Consider the following 17,824-nt stretch of genomic DNA (forward strand, 5'->3'; position numbering starts at 1 on the left):
GTGGTTGAGGGTCCTGTACCCGTTTTGCATTTCTAAGAATTCAGACGCTTAGAAAGTTGAGGCAATTTTAATCTGTTTTAGTATTTTATTTATAAATTTATTTATTTGGTTTTTCAAATTAAAGTTCTACAATCGCATATCCAACATACGTCATAAAAGCAAGATTCCAAAGAATCTCCTGGAATTCCCTCCTCCCCTTTGTGGGTCCTATTGTTAGTCCATTCCTCCTGCGTGTTTTATAATAATCCAAATCTTTTACCTCTCCATTTTATCCAAAACTCACGATTAAACTACAAGTGCTATTCCAATCCTACTAATGATTTTAACTCTTTACAATGATTTTTAAGATAAGTTATAAATCCCCCCATTCCTTATTAACCTTTGCATGTTTTAAAGCAGGGTTGTGAATTTTTCTTGATTTTACTGCTTTATGTTTTGTAAACCACTCGCAGCAGCTGGCGCAGCCCTTTTGGCAAAGGGGCTGGATAACAGGATGCAGCCGTGATGGGGGTGGAATTGAATGTGGAGGGGAGAGGAACCCACAAAGGTACCGCAAGTGACGTCTGAATTCCTGGGATGGTTGATTCAGTGCTGCAAGATGGCCAGGGCAGTGGCAGCTTCCTTGGCCTGCGTCTTGTCGTTAGAAAATGAGTGCTGGCAGTACATTACGGAGATTGGAAACAGGTCTCTGCATTTGCGTAGTTAGGAATTGGTCTTGAATGACAGCTCGCCACATACCCTCTCCCGAATAATGCTTGCTGCGTTGTGTAGCTCCTACTGGTGAATATTTCTGTCGTGTTTAATTTAAAAGGCTGCTTGCCCACATATTTCTGCATATTGCACCCAGCTTGTCAAAGTGATCAGGTTGTATCTGACCAAAATCTCAGGCTGAGAGCTTAATTCAATTGAGGGAGACATGGCCTCATCCTGTTGCTGGACAGTCATTCATTCATTCATACGGAGGAATGTCTTAGGAGGCTGCTGTGAAAGGCCAATTCACCATTTAGCCCCAGACTGGTGTCGGTTCTGGTTACCAATGTTAATACTGGGTTTCACTTTCCATCCTTGAAACCTGGAAAAATCTGGGACTATGTGACAACTTAGATCAGAGGTTTTCAACCTTTTTGAGTCCACGGCTCCCTTGACCAGCTGCCTTCTTTCTGCGGCACCCCTGTGGGGCTCAGGAGCCCAGTTAGGTCCCCCCTTGCCTGCAGAGCTGGCAGCCCCTCACCCTCTTTCGAACACCCTCCCTTGTGGAGCGTTCCCTCAGCCTCGTCTCTTTGAGAATCCTCCGTGTAGGCACTGCTGCCACCCCTGGCCTCTGAACTCCCTGCTCCCCCAAGCAGAGGTGTACCCCGTATTCTGAACTGATGCTGAAACAGTGTGCTTATTTCCTATTTCTTTTCTCTTTTTATAAGGTATTTTTATTAGGGATTCCAACACAACAATTTATCAAAAATACATCATCTACATTCCCCCCCATTGCCCCCCCAAAAGAAAAAAAAAACCCACCCTCCCACCCCTCCCTGAGACTTCCCTCAGCTCCTCTCTCTGGTTTCTCAGCACATGTTATTCTCTGCATGTTATAAAATTGTAAAGATCCTCAATTTATCTATCTGTATGTTACCAATAAAGAATTTGTGAGTGTTTATTCAAAACCTGCCAAGGAATCCAGTTGATTTTGTTGTTTCTTTAAATACTTCGTAAAAGGTTCCCATTCTTCTTTAAGGTCACAGTTATCCTTGTCACATAGTTTATGTGTCAATTTCGCCAGTTCCGCATAGTCCGTCAATTTCTCTTGCCACAGTTCTTTAGTCGGGATTTCCTCATTCTTCCATCCTTGTGCTATTAAGACTCTTGCCGCCGCTGTCGCATACATGAAAATGTTTTTTAATTTCCTTGGCAGGTCTTTTCCTACAATCCCTAACAAGAAAGCTTTGGGCTTTTTTTTACAAATGTTAATTGGAACATTTTCTTCAGCTCATTGTATATCTTCCCCCAAAATTAACAGTGTGCTTATTTCTTGAGTAAAGATTTTGGGTTTCCTCGAGCCATAAGTCTGAATACGGTGTCGGAGGATGAGAGCCAGGACACAGTGGCTTTCCCCTTGGACAAGAGGCGTTAATGTGTCTTCTCCTCCAAATCAGAGCAAAAGTTTCCAGGGAGGTTCTCAGAGCTTCAAGGAGACCTTCTTGCCTGCCTCTTTTACTGAAATATTATTTGAGCTAAGAACTCGTTTCACATCTGGCGCCCTGCATCCTGGAACATCTCCAGAGTCCAGAGGCCAAGCAACATGCACGACCTTAGCAGTGTTCAATGGAGACACGTCAAAGAGGACTTGCGCCCTCCCGACCCCAGGGCTTTGCTTCCAGGAACAGGATTAACTTCCTCTACACCCAGAAGGATTCCAATTTGCGAAGGCTGTTGGGTGCCACTTCCCATCTCTGTAAATTCAATGAGTATTAATTTCCTGGTAGAATTAGCCCTCTAGAATGGAGCATGGAATAGTAATAAAAACAGCTTGAGGTGTGATTTGCCAGAAATTGTCCTTTCTCTCTTCATCTCTTTGGCTGAGAGCCTTGATGTTGAGTGGGGGCTTCTGGCATCAGCCAAATTCAAGAAGTTCTCCCCTTGTCAGAGCTGTCATATTCTCTCTCCCCCCCCCTCTCTCTCACACACAGAGAAATCTGATCTTAACAGAAGCCTCTTGGATATGGCTTTCTTAGCTGCTTGTCTTCTTTCTGCGAGGTTTTTTATTTTGAACTTTGCAGCCTTGTGTTGGGAAAGAGGCCTGAGGACAGGCTGAGGGCAAGCCTGAATGAGGCAGTTTAATAGTTTAGGGCGGGGGGCAGGAACAGAACAGGAGTTTCAGGTGGAGAGTTCTGGGCTGAAGTGGGATAGGTACAGGTGGGAGAGGAGTGAAAAAAGCATCCTGTGGTCCATGGAGGGAACGTGAATTAGTCTCTAAAGGAAGCTTAGGGGAATGAGCAGTGCTGCACAGATGGGCAACTTCCTGCGTTCTCATGCGCAGCCCAGAATGGCCCAATTGCCAAAAAAATCTCAAAAGTAGGGTATTCGTCCCCCCCCTCAAAATCAGGGACCCAAAGCGTACTACAAAATGATTAAGATATTTCCAAGCCACCCAGAAAATTTAAATTTAGTGCATATACATTTCAAGAATGCTCTGATTGCTGGAAAAATGTGAAAATGAGGGCGTTTTTACACAAAATAGTCAAAACTCGGGATATTCCCCCCCCCCAGCCAATTTGAACATGGTGTGGGGCATGGGAGGTGTCGGACTTGGTAGCAGCCAAGAATGTGCTGAGTATCTGCCCCTTCTTAGGGAAAGGGAACAGGATTGTTTTGCCCTAGAGGGGCTCATGGTCTGAGTGATTTGTCTTTGGATACAGGGGCTAGCTGAGAAAGGAGAGGCTAGTTAGTACCAATGTGGGAGAGTGAAGTTGCGCCTGTTGACGTGCCTGCCCTCGACCCTGCCTGTGCTTCTTTTGGCCCTCTTCCATCTTCCCCTGGTCCTGCTAAGATGCTGCTTGCTCCATCCGTCTCCAGGAAGAGCTGCTTACATTTTCATTCATAGCAACCTGGAAGCACCTGGGGGCATTTCTGAAGCAGCCCATGTCCTGAGCGCCACATCTTCATAAGCCTGTGACATATTTTACAGAGCAGCGATCTGGCTAAAGCATCCTCCAGCCTGGCTAATGGCAGGATGTGGATGTTCAGCAGCCATCCTTAGAACAAGTCCGTGCACCTCACGTCTGTGCTCACAGCAGGGTACCCCACATTCTGTCTGTTCCTCAGCCATATGTTCTACCTATGTCCACTTGGCACCCATGCTTTTGAGCTGGCTGGAGCATGTGGAAATCACTCTCTGCAGCGACTTCAAAGGCCAGGCCTGTCCCACATCTAAATTATTTGTCAGGCTTAAGGTGCTGGCGAATAGAGCTGGAGCAACCATACACCTCTTGTTTTGCAATGTGAAGTGTATCTCTTAATGCTGCTTCATAATGGGATTTAGGAGTCTGGATGCCTGATTTATTAGCTGCTGCAGACAAAACACGCACGTAACCCTATCAGGCTTTTAATTGTGTAATGCACGGCGTTGGGGCTTCCTCCCCCCTTCCCCAAGTACACCTCCCACTTCAGAGGCTTCCAGTGCCTCATGGAAAACTTTGAAAATGCATCTTTCGAAGGCACGGTCCTCAGCTCCGCTTTCATTTCTGCTATTTGGTGACTTTCCATTTGGTCTGCTGCTGATCATCAGCTGGGCTATGCAGAGCTGCGTGGACAAGGAGGAAGCCTTTGCGCTCACACACACAGTGTGTATGGCTGATCCCACCCCTACTGCATCTCCCCACCCCACCCCGATCTAGTTCCTCATACCTCTCAAAGAGCCACTCTGGGGATCAGAGAACAGTCAGAAGCCATGTTGACCCTGGGTCGTCATTCAGTGTGTGTGTGTGCAGAAAAATTGGTGACACGCCTGTGTGTGAGCATGCAAAAGTGATTCCTGTGAGGCCCAGTTTTTGTTTTAATCCAGGCTGAAGTGGGAGGAGATGGGGTATTTCAGATTGCGTCCTCTTTTGCACTCTGCTTTTTGAGGCGGAGTTGTGCAGATGCTTGCATATACTAGTGTGCAAACTTCTAAATAAATAGAAAAATTGACACTGCTTCACAGCAAAACTCCAGAGCGACTTACCCACATATACCTCTGTTAGTTATGAGCAATATTTATCTGCCCTTCATCAAAAGAACAGAAGAAGCTATAAGGCTGTTTGCCCACCCAGGTACGAATTGTCTGATTTGACCAGGAATCACTCAGAGAAAGGTGTTTCCTGGTATCTGAAAACTGAGATCTGTTACTGAGAAGCCTCATTGATGTGGAACTCCACATATGCTCCAGTACTGTATGCGTGGTTAGGCTTGGGAATTCTGTGGCCTCCTCCATGTGCTTTCAGTGTGTGTGTGTGTGTATACATTTACTGGAACAGGGAGATTAAGCTCCTGGAGCCTCCTCTGAACATGTTTTCCCAGTGAGCCTTCCTTGGGTGAAAAAAAAGAGACCTCCATTTTCCCATCCATTTAGAGCAAGGCGAGCCCAACCATTGGGTAGAGAGCTGTCTTGGGCATTAGATTCCGGGGCGCTGGAGGATAGAGCTCTGTGGTCCTCAGGTGTGCTGGAGGATGCTATTCCACCCCCGGTGTGGAAGTGAGATTCAGCTGCTGCTCCGATCCGTTACTGCATGTGAAATGGAGAAGGTGCCATTTGGTCTTCCACACCAAGCAAGATATTTTGGAACCTGTCCTTGAGATGATATGAGGAGGTGCGTTTCTGATGGTCAGGTTGGTGGGAAGCCCTGGGGAGACTGACCTTTTCTAAACACCCCCCCCCCCCCGTTCTTTGTTTTGGAGGCTCACCCCGGGAGATTCTGAAACTCCGAGAACATTGGGTTCTCTTTGGCTGTTTTCTTCTCGCTGCGTTTTTCTCCAGTGTTTCATGTCAAAAGGAGTGAGGGGCGGGGGAAGTTGGTAACTGTTGAGTTCAGTTTTTTGGGGGGGAAACACTGAGTGGATGGAATGGGCTTGCCTTCTTCCATGTCCCTTGGCTGAATCTGCCTTCTATGACATTCAGTTTTACCGTGGTCTGGTAAACAAAGCCTCCAATTCACGTTCCGCTCCTTGGCACTTTGCGAAAACCAGAATGCCCCCAGGCCAGGCAAGGAAGGTTTATGTAAGCCAAATAAAGCCCTGAACAATGAATTGGCATGGTTTTGGGCGCGAAGAGGAACTGGGCTGCCGGCCTTCAAAACGCCAGCTGATTTCAGGGGCCCATGGTCTCCCACTGGCAAACTCTGGGTCCCTCGGTGAATGCCTTCAGCAGCTATAGAAGCCATAAATAAACATAGCTAGCTTTGAGGATGAATTGGCCCCAACTCCATATGAGAAAAGTTGAGGTGTGCTTGAATGCTTTCAGGAGAATTCTTGCTTTACCGTTGAGCCACAGCCATTCCTTGTCAACAGAGGTTAAAGTTAGCCTTGGTCTCTGTCTTGATGGCATCCCTGTTTCATGCCTGTTAGCCTGGCTCAGATCTTGAAATAGGGCTTAAAATAGGGTTAAATTATCTTGCGTACTCTGTAGTGGTGATAGTCTTTCAAGCTGCTTTCAAAGCACTGTATCTCATAGTCCTGCTGGATGTACAGTCATACCTCGGGTTGAATGTGCTTCAAGTTGAGCGCTTTTGGGTTGCACTCCACGGCAGCCCAGAAGTAACGGAGCGTGTTACTTTTGGGTTTCGCTGCTCGCGCATGCGCAGATGCTCAAAATGCCATCACGCGCATGCGCGGAACCCGCAAAACGCAACCCACACATGCGCAGATGCACCGTCGCGTCTTACGTTCCATTCAGGATGCGAACAGGGCTCCGGAACGGATCCCGTTCGCATCCCGAGGTACCAGTGTAATACCTCCCAGCGCCAGTATCTGTTCTCACAGAACTGGCTAATTTTCTCTTTCCCTGTTTTAATCTGGGTGGTGAAAAAGTTGCTTAGGAAACTGAATGTGAATTTACCACCAGGGTATCTCTCCTGCTCTTCCTGCTCCTGCTGTTCACACAAACTTAAACTCCAATTTCCCCATTCCAAGAGTGAACACTTGATTCAAATTGCTGCGTTGGCAGCTTTTACTGAGTACTTACAGACCCTTCCTCCCTCTCTTTCTTCATCCTGTTTTATTATTATTATTTCTTTGGTAATAAAGGAAAATTGAGTTCTCTGGGCTGTTTTTGTTCGGGGAGGTGAGGTCATCAGTGGAGAAGTTGAAATCCCAGCTTGCTTTAAACTCTTCTCATAGGTGTGTTGTATAAATCATTCCTCCTTCAGTTGCCACATAGGATTGGGGTTACGCACAGCATCCTGGAATAGGTTCAAACCCATTAGATTCTTTTTTCAGATCTCAACAAGCCCTTTGTATAACCATGTGTAACATGGGAAGAAACTGTTCCAATGGATGGGTGCCATTTTTAACTTCAATCATTGCGAGTTTACATATGACATCGGAGTTGATTAGGGCTAAGCCAAAACTGCTTACTGTTTTGGGGGCATGTTTTTGGCAGTGTTGAGGGAACATTAAAACATTTTCAGCAGTAACTCTGAAGATGTTTGGCCTATTCTTTCCATTGCCTCCTTTTGCTCTCTCTCAGCAGTTTGTTTTCCCTTAAGGATGCCACCTTGTTCATTCTGTGGTCTTTGATTGGTTGAGATTGTTGTCGTTGTTTAGTCGTTTAGTTGTGTCCGACTCTTCGCGACCCCATGGACCAGAGCACGCCAGGCACTCCTGTCTTCCACTGCTTCCCGCAGTTTGGTCAGACTCATGCTGGTAGCTTCGAGAACACTGTCCATCTCGTCATCGTCCATCTCTGTCCATCTCGTCCTCTGTCGTCCCCTTCTCCTTGTGCCCTCAATCTTTCCTAGCATCAGGGTCTTTTCCAGGGAGTCTTCTTATGAGGTGGCCAAAGTCTTGGAGCCTCAGCTTCAGGATCTGTCCTTCCAGTGAGCACTCAGGGCTGATTTCCTTCAGAATGGATAGGTTGGATCTTCTTGCAGTCCATGGGACTCTCAAGAGCCTCCTCCAGCACCAGAATTCAAAAGTTGAATTACGGTTGAGATTACCCATGTGAATAATCCAGGAGGCATTTCTCTCGCTCTCAGCTGATTTTTCCTCTGCGATGTCATCGTGTGACCAAATTTGGTGGATTTAGAAGAATCATAATGGCATTCCATTCATTATGTGATTCATGATTGGTTGGGCTTTGGGGCTAATCAGGCAAATGAGATGGTATGTTTATTTGTATCATTTATTATTCCCATGATCCTCGATTATAAAACCCCGTAAAAAGATGTTTTAAAAATTAGGCAAATGACAGAAGTAGTAACTATGTGCTGAGGTGGGAGCTGATAGAGGGAGTGGGATCAGATATGGTATTCCCAAGAGGTATGTGGTATTCTCTAAGGAGTTTGGCTCAGGTTTTAATTCATTGTGATAGTTGGGTCAGATTTACTGTATTGATGTGATTGATTGTTCAGCCCGGACACTGAGATCCAGCAGCAAGGGCTTTCTGGCAGTTCCCGCACTGCAAGAAGTGAAACTACAGGGAACCAGGCAGAGGGCCTTCTCGGTGGTGGCGCCCTCCATGTGGAACGCCCTCCCATCAAATGTTAAGGAGATGAGTAATTATATAACATTTAGGAAGCATCTGAAGGCAGCCCTGTATAGGGATGTTTTTAAGATTTAATGTTTTAGTATGTTTTTCTGTATGCTGGAAGCTGCCCAGATTGGCTGGAGCAACCCAGTTGGATGGGTGGGATACTACTGGTGCTGCTGCTGCTACTGCCACTACTACTAATAATAATACAGTGGTACCTCGGGTTAAGTACTTAATTTGTTCCGGAAGTCTGTTCTTAACCTGAAACTGTTCTTAACCTGAAGCACCACTTTAGCTAATGGGACCTCCCACTGCTGCCGCGCCGCCAGAGCACGATTTCTGTTCTCATCCTGAAGCAAAGTTCTTAACCTGAGGCACTATTTCTGGGTTAGCAGAGTCTGTAACCTGAAGCATATGTAACCTGAAGCGTATGTAACCTGAGGTACCACTGTAATGGAATGTGGTGCAAACATAGACACTTGGGAAGCCTGCCTTATATTGAGTCAGACCACTGGCCTGTCTTGATCAGTATTGTCTACAGCAGAGCTTTCCAAACTTTTCATATCAATGACACACTTTTTATCCAGTTTTAATTCAGTTTTACTAGCAAACTGGAGGTAAAACGAACCCCTTTTCTGCCCCGAGAGGAGCACGGGAAGTGTTCACATGAACGTGTTGTGGCACACAGTTTGGAAGGTTCTGGTCTACAGTGGCCAGAAGTAGTTCTGTAGGATTTCAGACAGAAGTCTCTCCCAACACTCCCTGGAGAGCTCTAGGGATTGCAGCTGGGACCCTCTTAATGCAAGGCAGATGATCTGCCACTTTGAGGTCAAGTGTGAAGGGTGGGGTGGGAATCAGGAGGCGTTAGGCTGCCCCCTCTCTTTAAGAACCTGGGATGGGAACCCCAAGCACCAAGCGAACTCTCTCTCGGTGTTGTTTTCCTTGGCGGCTTCCCCGTTGTGTTATCTCACGTAACGGGATCCCTCTCGGTTTGTCAACATTCGGTTTGGGGCAGAGAGTTCATATCTGCAAGAGCCTGGGTATCGGATTGGGCTGCGATTAACGCCATGATGTAATGACTCCCTCCTTTTCCTTCCATCAATATTTGTCCTGTAGGGTCGGTATATTAGAATATAGACTTCAAAAGGGGTGTCTTTTCCCCTCGCCTCCTGCAACTGTTTGGCTCCCGTCGCTTGCAATATTCTCGCTGTTGGTCTAAGGCTTACCATCTAAGTAGTTTTAGGCTTGACCCGCCAGCCTCCCGGTGGAAGAGCTTTCAGAGCCTGTGATAACACCGGGAGGAGGCCGTTTCTGAAGAGTTGTGGTATGCATCCCTTGCCGTGGGATGGGGGCTCCTTCTTTCCCCTTGCACATTTTTAATTATTCTCTCAGCAGGCCGTTCTAATGAGGATGAGGGTGGTTTTTTTTGTTCTTTTCAGCGCTGATTGCTTGGGAAGGAACTGGGTAAGGAGGAGAGCTAGAGAGCTGCAGGAAGGCAGGGACCTCCAGTCCTTGTGATGCTCTCATTGCGACAAGATCTACTGGGAACAGTTGCTGTGCCCACTAGGCCTGGCCTCCTGAGCTGTTTGTTTCTCTGAATAAAGGGTTAATTTCACTGAGTTATTGCTGACCTGGCTTCCGCCCCTGTTGAGTTTCCTAAGGATAAGGTGATGCTAAGGTCAGCTCTTTTGGTCTTGGCTTAGGAAGATTCCTTGTTGCTCTGGCCTTCAAGATTAGTTTGTGCTGCTTTTCGCCAGAATCTGGAACACAGGTTACATACAGCCAGACACTTACTTAAGAAGGCACTAAAATTCTACCTGGCCAGGACTCGGACCCTGAGACAAACAGAAATGTGCTTGGCAACCCCAAAGATAATTAGATGGAAGAATGTTTTTAACAATAACTGCTTTTAAACTTTTTTTAAAAGAAATTGCAATTGTTTTCAGATTGTTTTAATCTGTTTTAGAATGTTTTTGCTTTTATTTTTTAATTGTGTATCTGTCTAGATCTGGTTTAAGGATAAAGAACACAACAGGGGTCTTGGAGCTGCCCATCAACAGGCAGTGTTTCTCAAATTTGGGTCGCCATCGGTTGTTGGACTACAGCTCCCATCATCCCTAGGTAGCAGGACCCATGGTCAGGGATGATGGGAGTTGCAGTCCAAAAACAGCTGGGTGTCTAATTCGAAAAACACTGAACCTGGACAGCAGACAGAGCAGGTACACAAGCCACCTGCTCACAGGTTTTTAGCCAAAATATTATTCTGCTTTCCCCTATTGTGCACCCCCTAAATCTGCTCTGGGTCTCCTCCGACCCTGCATAGTAGATTTGGGGATGATTTTTTTTTTTGGGGGGGAGGTATGAAAATCTTACATCAACACTAGTCCCTGCGCCAGGTAAAAAATATAATTCAATAACAGCCAGAGACTATAGCATAAAGGCTGCATAGCTTTTGTGAATCTTTCTTGCATACGAAGTTTGTATGATATAAAAATGAAAGCCTACCATCCAAAGGTAAAGTTTCAAAATATAAAAAAGAGGTAGCTGTGTTACTGCTTTAAAAAGAAAATTTGCTTCTGTGCGCAAAATATAATGTAACTGAGGTCTTATAAAGGAGGATGGAAATCAGCTGCCAATCCATGTACCACCTACAGATGTGAATCTCAAAAGTGGCTATTACACTTGAGTGGAACAATTACTTATGAGTAGAGCTACTATTTTAAAAAGAAATCATTTATTAAATGATCAGATCATAGAAATACACTTAAATCCATTTTGTCATTTAAACCACCAGAGGACCTGGAATTAACTTGTGTATCCAAAATACTTCTCATTGGGAAAGTAGCAAGTCCAAAGATAATCTTTTTTATGGACTAGGATGAATTATTTCTAGAGCAAAAAATAATAATAACCAGAAGTCCTGTGATGACATTCCAGAAAATGCATGGTTAATGGGGTTTCTAGTACGAATTTTGGGCTTGTGTTCAGTTAACTTCATCTTAAGAGGTCTAATGATCTGACCAACATATAATTTTGAACATGGTCACATAATACAACATGAATTGCAATTAGAAAAAGCTTTCAAAACATTTTTTTTTTATACGAGCAAGATAAAAACTGTTTCGTTTCCAGACTTTGTGGACATCGTGTACAGTAACCACACTTACCGTGACTGATTTGATCATTTCCAAGAGATTTCATGTGCATAATGTCTGAACTGGCTAATTTATCTGCCAAACTGATAGTTCTGCAGAATCCCACAAAAGGAACTCCTTTGGCACCCTAGCAAACCTTGAGCAATATGCCAGTGTTTCTATACAATACGTTTGATATTATGGGCTACATGGTTGAAGTCCAAGGACCAAAATAATCCACTTCTTTTAGTGTTGGATTGAGTGATCGTGTGCTGACCCTATCTGCTCTTAACCTGGACTCTAAAACCATCTGTTTTGGGAAACTCCTGCTGTGTAAAGTGTGAGAAAATTGATCGGCGTGAGATTTCTAAACTTGATCAAATGTGAAGTCTTTTGTTAAATGTGAAAAGTGTCCATACAGTCAATTATTCTTAAGAAACCTGATGCAAATAATGAACTTCTGTCTGTGGGTTTAGTATCCCTTGCCACTCAAAGGATGTTGTTGTGGCAGCAACACATCCAAAAACAAAATATTTATTTGGTCCACTTGGCGAGTGAATTTGACATTATCATTAACAGAATTGATCCAACCAAAAAACTCACCAGCCTCAGATAACTTGGAGAATAAAATGAAAATATCTTCTATGTGGCAACCATAACATCTGATATGTTTCTTAGGAGGACTGTGTACAGAGTTTAAAATACTAGCATTCTCAAGCTCAGCCATTTACAGATTGGAAATACTTGGCACTACCAAACTAGCTATAGCCACCCCTTTTATTTGAAAAGAAAACTGAATGTCGAATCATAAATAGTTCTTTGCTAAAATAATGTCCATCAAATCCCTTAAAAAGAAAAAGAAAAAGAAAAAAGAGTGGATTCATTAGCTGAGGAATGAGAAATCAAAATGCATTCAATTATGGACCTTGTTCCCCCATAGGTTACGGAAGTATATATGGAGTTGGCATCCAGTGTAGTAAAATGTTCACTATTATCAATACTTTATCCCTCTACCTGTTGGATGAACTATGTAGTATCTCTGATATATGAGGGCAGTTGTATAATTGTCCTTGCTTTGTGGGATCCCTGTGAGTTTTGTTTGTTGCTTCTCTGTGAAGGTAGGGCATCTGGTCACATTGCCTCCTGGAAGTCGGAAGTAGGTTCCACCTCCGGACCAGAGAGGGGAGGCTTGCCCAGGGTCTCAAGGCTTTCCTCGGTACACATTGAGGCATGAGAATTTGCAGTAAGAAAATCCTTCTCTTCTGGCAACTTGGCTGAAAGAAAGTCCACTTTGCTCCCCTCAGTCCCTCCTCCAAGTTGGCTGGTAACCCTAATCAGAGTCAGTTCTATTCCTTCCTCTACCTGCTTGTTGTTGTTTTGTCGTTTAGTCATGTCCGACTCTTTGTGACCCCCTGGACCAGAGCACGCCAGGCACTCCTGTCTTCCACTGCCTCCCGCAGTTTGGTCAAACTCACGCTGGTAGCTTCAAGAACACTATCCAACCATCTCGTCCTCTGTCGTCCCCTTCTCCTTGTGCCCTCCATCTTTCCCAACACCAGGGTCTTTTCCAGGAAGTATTCTCTTCTCATGAGGTCCCTTCATGGATCACTGCCTTGCCATGGGGCTTGAATAACTCAGATAAGCTATGAGCTACACTGTGCAGGCCACCCAAGATGGACAGGTCATAGTAGAGAGTTTTGACCAAACGTGATTCGCCTGGAGCAGGAACCAGCAAGCCACTCCAGTATCCCTGCCAAGAAAACTCCATGGACAAAGACAACAGGCATATACCGTATTTTTCGCTCTATAACACGCACTAGACCATAACACGCACATAGTTTTTAGAGGAGGAAAACAAGAAAAAAAATATTCTAAACGAAACAGTGGATGTATGATTTTTGTGGTTCATGCTGTGGCCACAGACATGTGATCTGACGGTGAGTTTGGGGTAGCCCAATGCAAAAATCATGAGGATCCGTGTGGATCCATGCTTTGTAACCACGTTTTTGCATCACTGCGGCCCCAGGAAACAGTGGGTGCGTGCTATGTGATCTGATGGTGAATTTGGGGTGACCCAGTGCAAAAATCCTGAGGATCCATGTGGATCTGTGCTTTGTAACCACGTTTTAAGTGGGGAGGGAAGGAAAAGCACTCAAGGGGCAAGAAGCACGCGTGGGGTGTGTGGAGAAGGATGCTGCTAATAATGCAGAAGAGGGGTATAAGAGGATAAGGCTCCTCTCCTCTCCCACTTTGCTCCTTTAAAACAAGCAGGCTCTGCTTCTCTCCCTCCTCCCCGGCTCGCTGAAAAACTTTGCTGCTATTTAGCCAGCTGAGTGGGGAGGAGAGAGGGACAGAGAGCCTGCTTGCTTTAAAGGAGCCAACCAGACAGGAGCCACTTACACTCATGTAAGCGGCTCCTCTTCTCTCCTGCTTTCCTCCTTTAAAGCAAGCAGGCTTTCTGTCCCTCTCTCCTCCCCACTCAGCAGCTCTTCTCCCGCTTTGCTGTTTCAAAGCGAGCCACGGAGGAGGAAAGGAAGGGGAACCATGGATCCTCTGCTCATGACTGCAGCAGACCCCCCCGCCATCCGTAGGCATTCACTCCATAACACGCACAGACATTTCCCCTTACTTTCTAGGAGGAAAAAAGTGAGTGTTATGGAGCAAAAAATATGGTAAAAGTTATGATGAGCCCCTCTACCTGCTCCCCCAGTTCAAATGTAACAGGAGTGTTAGAGTGCATGTCTAGAATGAACCACTGACATCCAGTCAATTCAGGGAAATTCACTTACCCCTGGAAGAGGTCGCATAGTGAATGTCCGATGCCTGAGCTTTGTACCGTAGAAGATCTGGTCCTCCTGCATTTTGAAGAATCTCACAGCTGCAGAATAGAATGGCCGTGCATTTGTTTTATTTCCCGTTGCTTCCTTTTCTCACCTGACCTTTCACCTTCCCTCTGCCGTTTCAGGTAACTTCGAAGTGAGTGTCCACATTGCAGATGTGAGCTACTTTGTGAAGGAGGACACGGCCCTGGATGAAATCGCGAGCAAGAGAGCAACAAGCGTCTACCTCGTGCAGAAGGTGAGATTCGCATCAGTGCCCCAGAGCGAAACACAGGCAGATAACGTTCTTCTGGATGCTGCCCACAAGCCCAAACAGATCGTGGTTTTCTGCCAAGAAACTGGGCGGAAATGAGACATTTCCTGTGCTTTATTATCGTCCTTATAATAAAGCTGGCAGGGGGCACGGCTGCTGCTCCCAAATGGGAAATTCCATGCAACTGTCATGGTTAATAGCTATTGACAGGTTTGTATCCTCCAGGCTCTTTATTTATATGGGTTATTTAGCAGTTGCTTTTCAGAGGCCAGCCTTCCACAAGGTGGTGTCCAGTGAGAAATAAAAGCAACAGAATGTGCAGGCGGACTAGGAAACATTAACCGGATGCAGCAATGGGAGCTGAATTCGCTCACCTGAGCCTGCTTAAGGCAATAGCAGCAAGTTCAGTTTTTAAGACCTTCTGGAATGCCAACCCAGGCATTAACTGCATGGTACTCATGCAACTGGGACCCCAGACACAGATCTTAGATTATAGGCAGGTTATACGAGTACCAGTGGTCCTTTAGGTAACTCAGTCCCAAACCCTTTATGGCCTGAGTGGTTACTACCAGCACTTTAAACTGGGCCCAGAACACACTGGTAGCCAGTGCAATTGGTGCAGAATTGATAGTGAAGTCCATACGTTAATCATGTTCATTGTGTAAAGTAGTCTTCGTCTTTCAGGTGCCCATGTTGCTGCAATTCAACACTGTGACACTTCTGAATAGGCATGTTTTGCTAATTAGTGATTTATTCCTTTATTCTTAGTATTAATTGCAGAGCTGCTGTATTTGACTCTTTATAGAATAACATAAAACCTGCCAGGAGCTTATAGCTTGCATTCAGACTAGGGAGAGACAAAGGGGGAGGGACAATAAAATGGAATATTTCAGTTTAGAACTCTCTTAGCTGCTTGTGTGTTGCTGATTATTGATCATGGAAATTATTGATCATGGTTCTTTGTTAGGGAAAGGGCGCCGAAGCCCAGTGCTTATCCCAAGAGGCAGAAGCTGAAAATAAGAAATACTCTTTATTCAGTAGGCAATGGGTTTTTTAAAATGGAGAAATGTATATTTTTCCGTGCAAATCTTCTTTGTTCTGAGCACTAAATGTCAGTATGGTGGAAATACCATGGGAAAGCAGCCCTGGAGAAAATCAGGCTTGACGTGGGTAGTGTTGCAGCTCCAGTTGAACATGGTGGTGGTGGTGGGGGAACCTTGCAAGGAAATCAAATAGATCTGCAGAACTAATTCACTTGAACTTGCCTGTCTGGGAGAGAAGGAGTAGTTGTGCAAAAGGCTAATGGTTTGTTTTGAGAAAGTGCAAGGCTTAGTGATGAGTGTATCAGGTTCTACAAAGCAGGCAAACCTAAACAGTTTTCTCCCTTCTGGCACGTCCCTGTGTGTTGTTTTAGGTGTGAAGTAGTTTGAGTGGGGAAGGTCAGCCATAAATCCCTACAATATTTTACTGGTCCTCTTTTATAATGGAGATCAAAGATCGGAACTGGAAGCCAGTCTTCATGTCGAGTCCAAGGGCCTCAAGACGTTCACTTCTGACACCAGCAGGTTGTCGGGGTGTTGATATTTTGATAGCTTCAAGCGGAATAACAAAGAGGTGATCGAAGTTTGAATTCATGGAAGTGTTGATACAGAAAGTAAGAGGGAAAGAAAGGAAACTCTTGAGCAGAAACTCTTGGCTCATAAACAAATTGCCTGTTTCCTTTGAGTGTCTTTCAGTGCATGAGGCCACCCCATGATTAAGTCTCCGAGTCCCCTCCCTAAACCACGGGCTCAGAGCCATGGAAGCCATCAGGCTGTAAGCATGGCTCCACCTGATTCAAAGGCCACTGGTGGAGGGCCTGTTCTGGGAAGCCTGAACGAGCCCTCAAACTGAGTGGGTGTGGGCAGGCAGCCAGGTTGAGCGGTGGGAACAAGATTGTCAGTGGGACTTGGTGGAAGCGCTCCATTTTACTTTCCATGAAAAGGGGTTTTGTCCTTTGGCCGTGCTGATTTCCTCCAGGCTTCCCCACCACGATTCCCGCTGGGGATGGACCTTCCCTGGCTGGCCTGCGTTTGAACTTGGTGGCCCCCGAACCCTCCTGGAGCTCGATTACAACGCTCACCGTGAGCCCTCCTATCCCAGGACCAGCCCAGAGTCTGGAAGCATAACAGCTCAAGGCAAAATGAGGAGAGAGGGATGTTTGGGGAAACTGGAGGTCAAGGCTGGTATGGTGCAGTTGGTGGGTTTGGGCAGAGGAGGGTGGAGCTCAGACACCCGCTCTTCTCGCTCAGTCCAAACCTGGGTGGGCCTGTAATCTCATGGGGCTTGCAGGGGAGGCGATGACAGTTGCCAGATCCTCTTCCAGGGCAAGTCCAGGCAAGGCAAGGCAGATCAGGACCCTGGGCAGCTCCCAGTGGATTCTTCTGGCTGAGCTATGAAAGGTGGTGACTTAGCAAAGGACCAGGGTCACCTGAAATAATAATAGTAATAATAATAATAATTTATTTATTATTTATACCCCACCCATCGGGCTGAGTTTCCCCAGCCACTCTGGGCGGCTCCCAATCAAGTGTTAAAAACAGTACAGCGTTACATATTAAAAACTTCCCTGAACAGGGCTGCCTTAAGATGTCTTCTGAATGTCAGGTAATTGTTTATCTCTTTGACATCTGATGGGAGGGCGTTCCACAGGGTGGGCGCCACCACCGAGAAGGCCCTCTGTCTGGTTCCCTGTAGCCTCTCTTCTCGCAATGAGGGAACCGCCAGAAGGCCCTCGGCGCTGGATCTCAGTGTCCGGGCTGAACAATGGGGGTGGAGACTGCCAGGGCCTTCCTTTTCAGCGGCTCTGAAGGCTGGGAGACCTGTCTGCAGTCCTTGAAGAGCCCTGAGCTTATTCTGCCGTTGCTGCATAGTTGCAGAGCCGTCTTTTGTTTGGCTTTTTGAGAATCTCAGAAATGCCACCACCCCATGTCTTCTGCTCCCGATCTGCGTCCTGCCCCGTCAGAATGGCAAAGATGTGACTAAATTGGGTTGATCCATTGTACAGTTCAACAGCCACATTGTCCTCTTGGTGCACTGATGTCATCTGCAAACTTTCTTCTTACTCCCTCACCCACCTATCGTGTTCCTGGCATGGGAGGAAGGAGAGACAGCCTTCTCTGCGGCAGAACTCCAACTTTAGAGTTCTCTCCCCATGGAAGCTTGCCTGATGCCTACCTTGTTGTATTTTGGGGGACAAGCGAACACCTTTCTATTCTGTCCTTTAAAATATTTCATTGTTTAAATACTACTAGAATTCGCTGTTTTGTTATTGTTTTGTGATGCTGCATTTTTAAATTATTGTTGCTGTTCTTATTATCAAAAACCACCCAGGAAATTTTGT

The 17,824-nt window shown here is 45.8% G+C and overlaps 1 protein-coding gene across 5 annotated transcripts in view; it reads left to right on the plus strand.

Moving 5' to 3' along the window:
* The window catches only part of DIS3L2 (DIS3 like 3'-5' exoribonuclease 2), a 203,649-nt gene that overhangs the window by 120,043 nt on the left and 65,782 nt on the right, over positions 1-17,824 (plus strand). For all 5 annotated transcript variants that reach the window (XR_014220095.1, XM_082223950.1, XM_082223951.1 and 2 more), the window contains one exon: positions 14,315-14,427. Coding sequence is in view for 4 of the 5 variants with exons in the window: in XM_082223950.1 (XP_082080076.1) it covers positions 14,315-14,427 (113 nt within the window). In the remaining variant the exon portion in view is untranslated. The remainder of the gene's footprint in view (positions 1-14,314; positions 14,428-17,824) is intronic.

The sequence above is a fragment of the Podarcis vaucheri genome (genome assembly GCF_965113315.1).
Source record: "Podarcis vaucheri genome assembly, chromosome: 5".
NCBI classification, from domain to species: Eukaryota; Metazoa; Chordata; class Lepidosauria; order Squamata; family Lacertidae; genus Podarcis; species Podarcis vaucheri.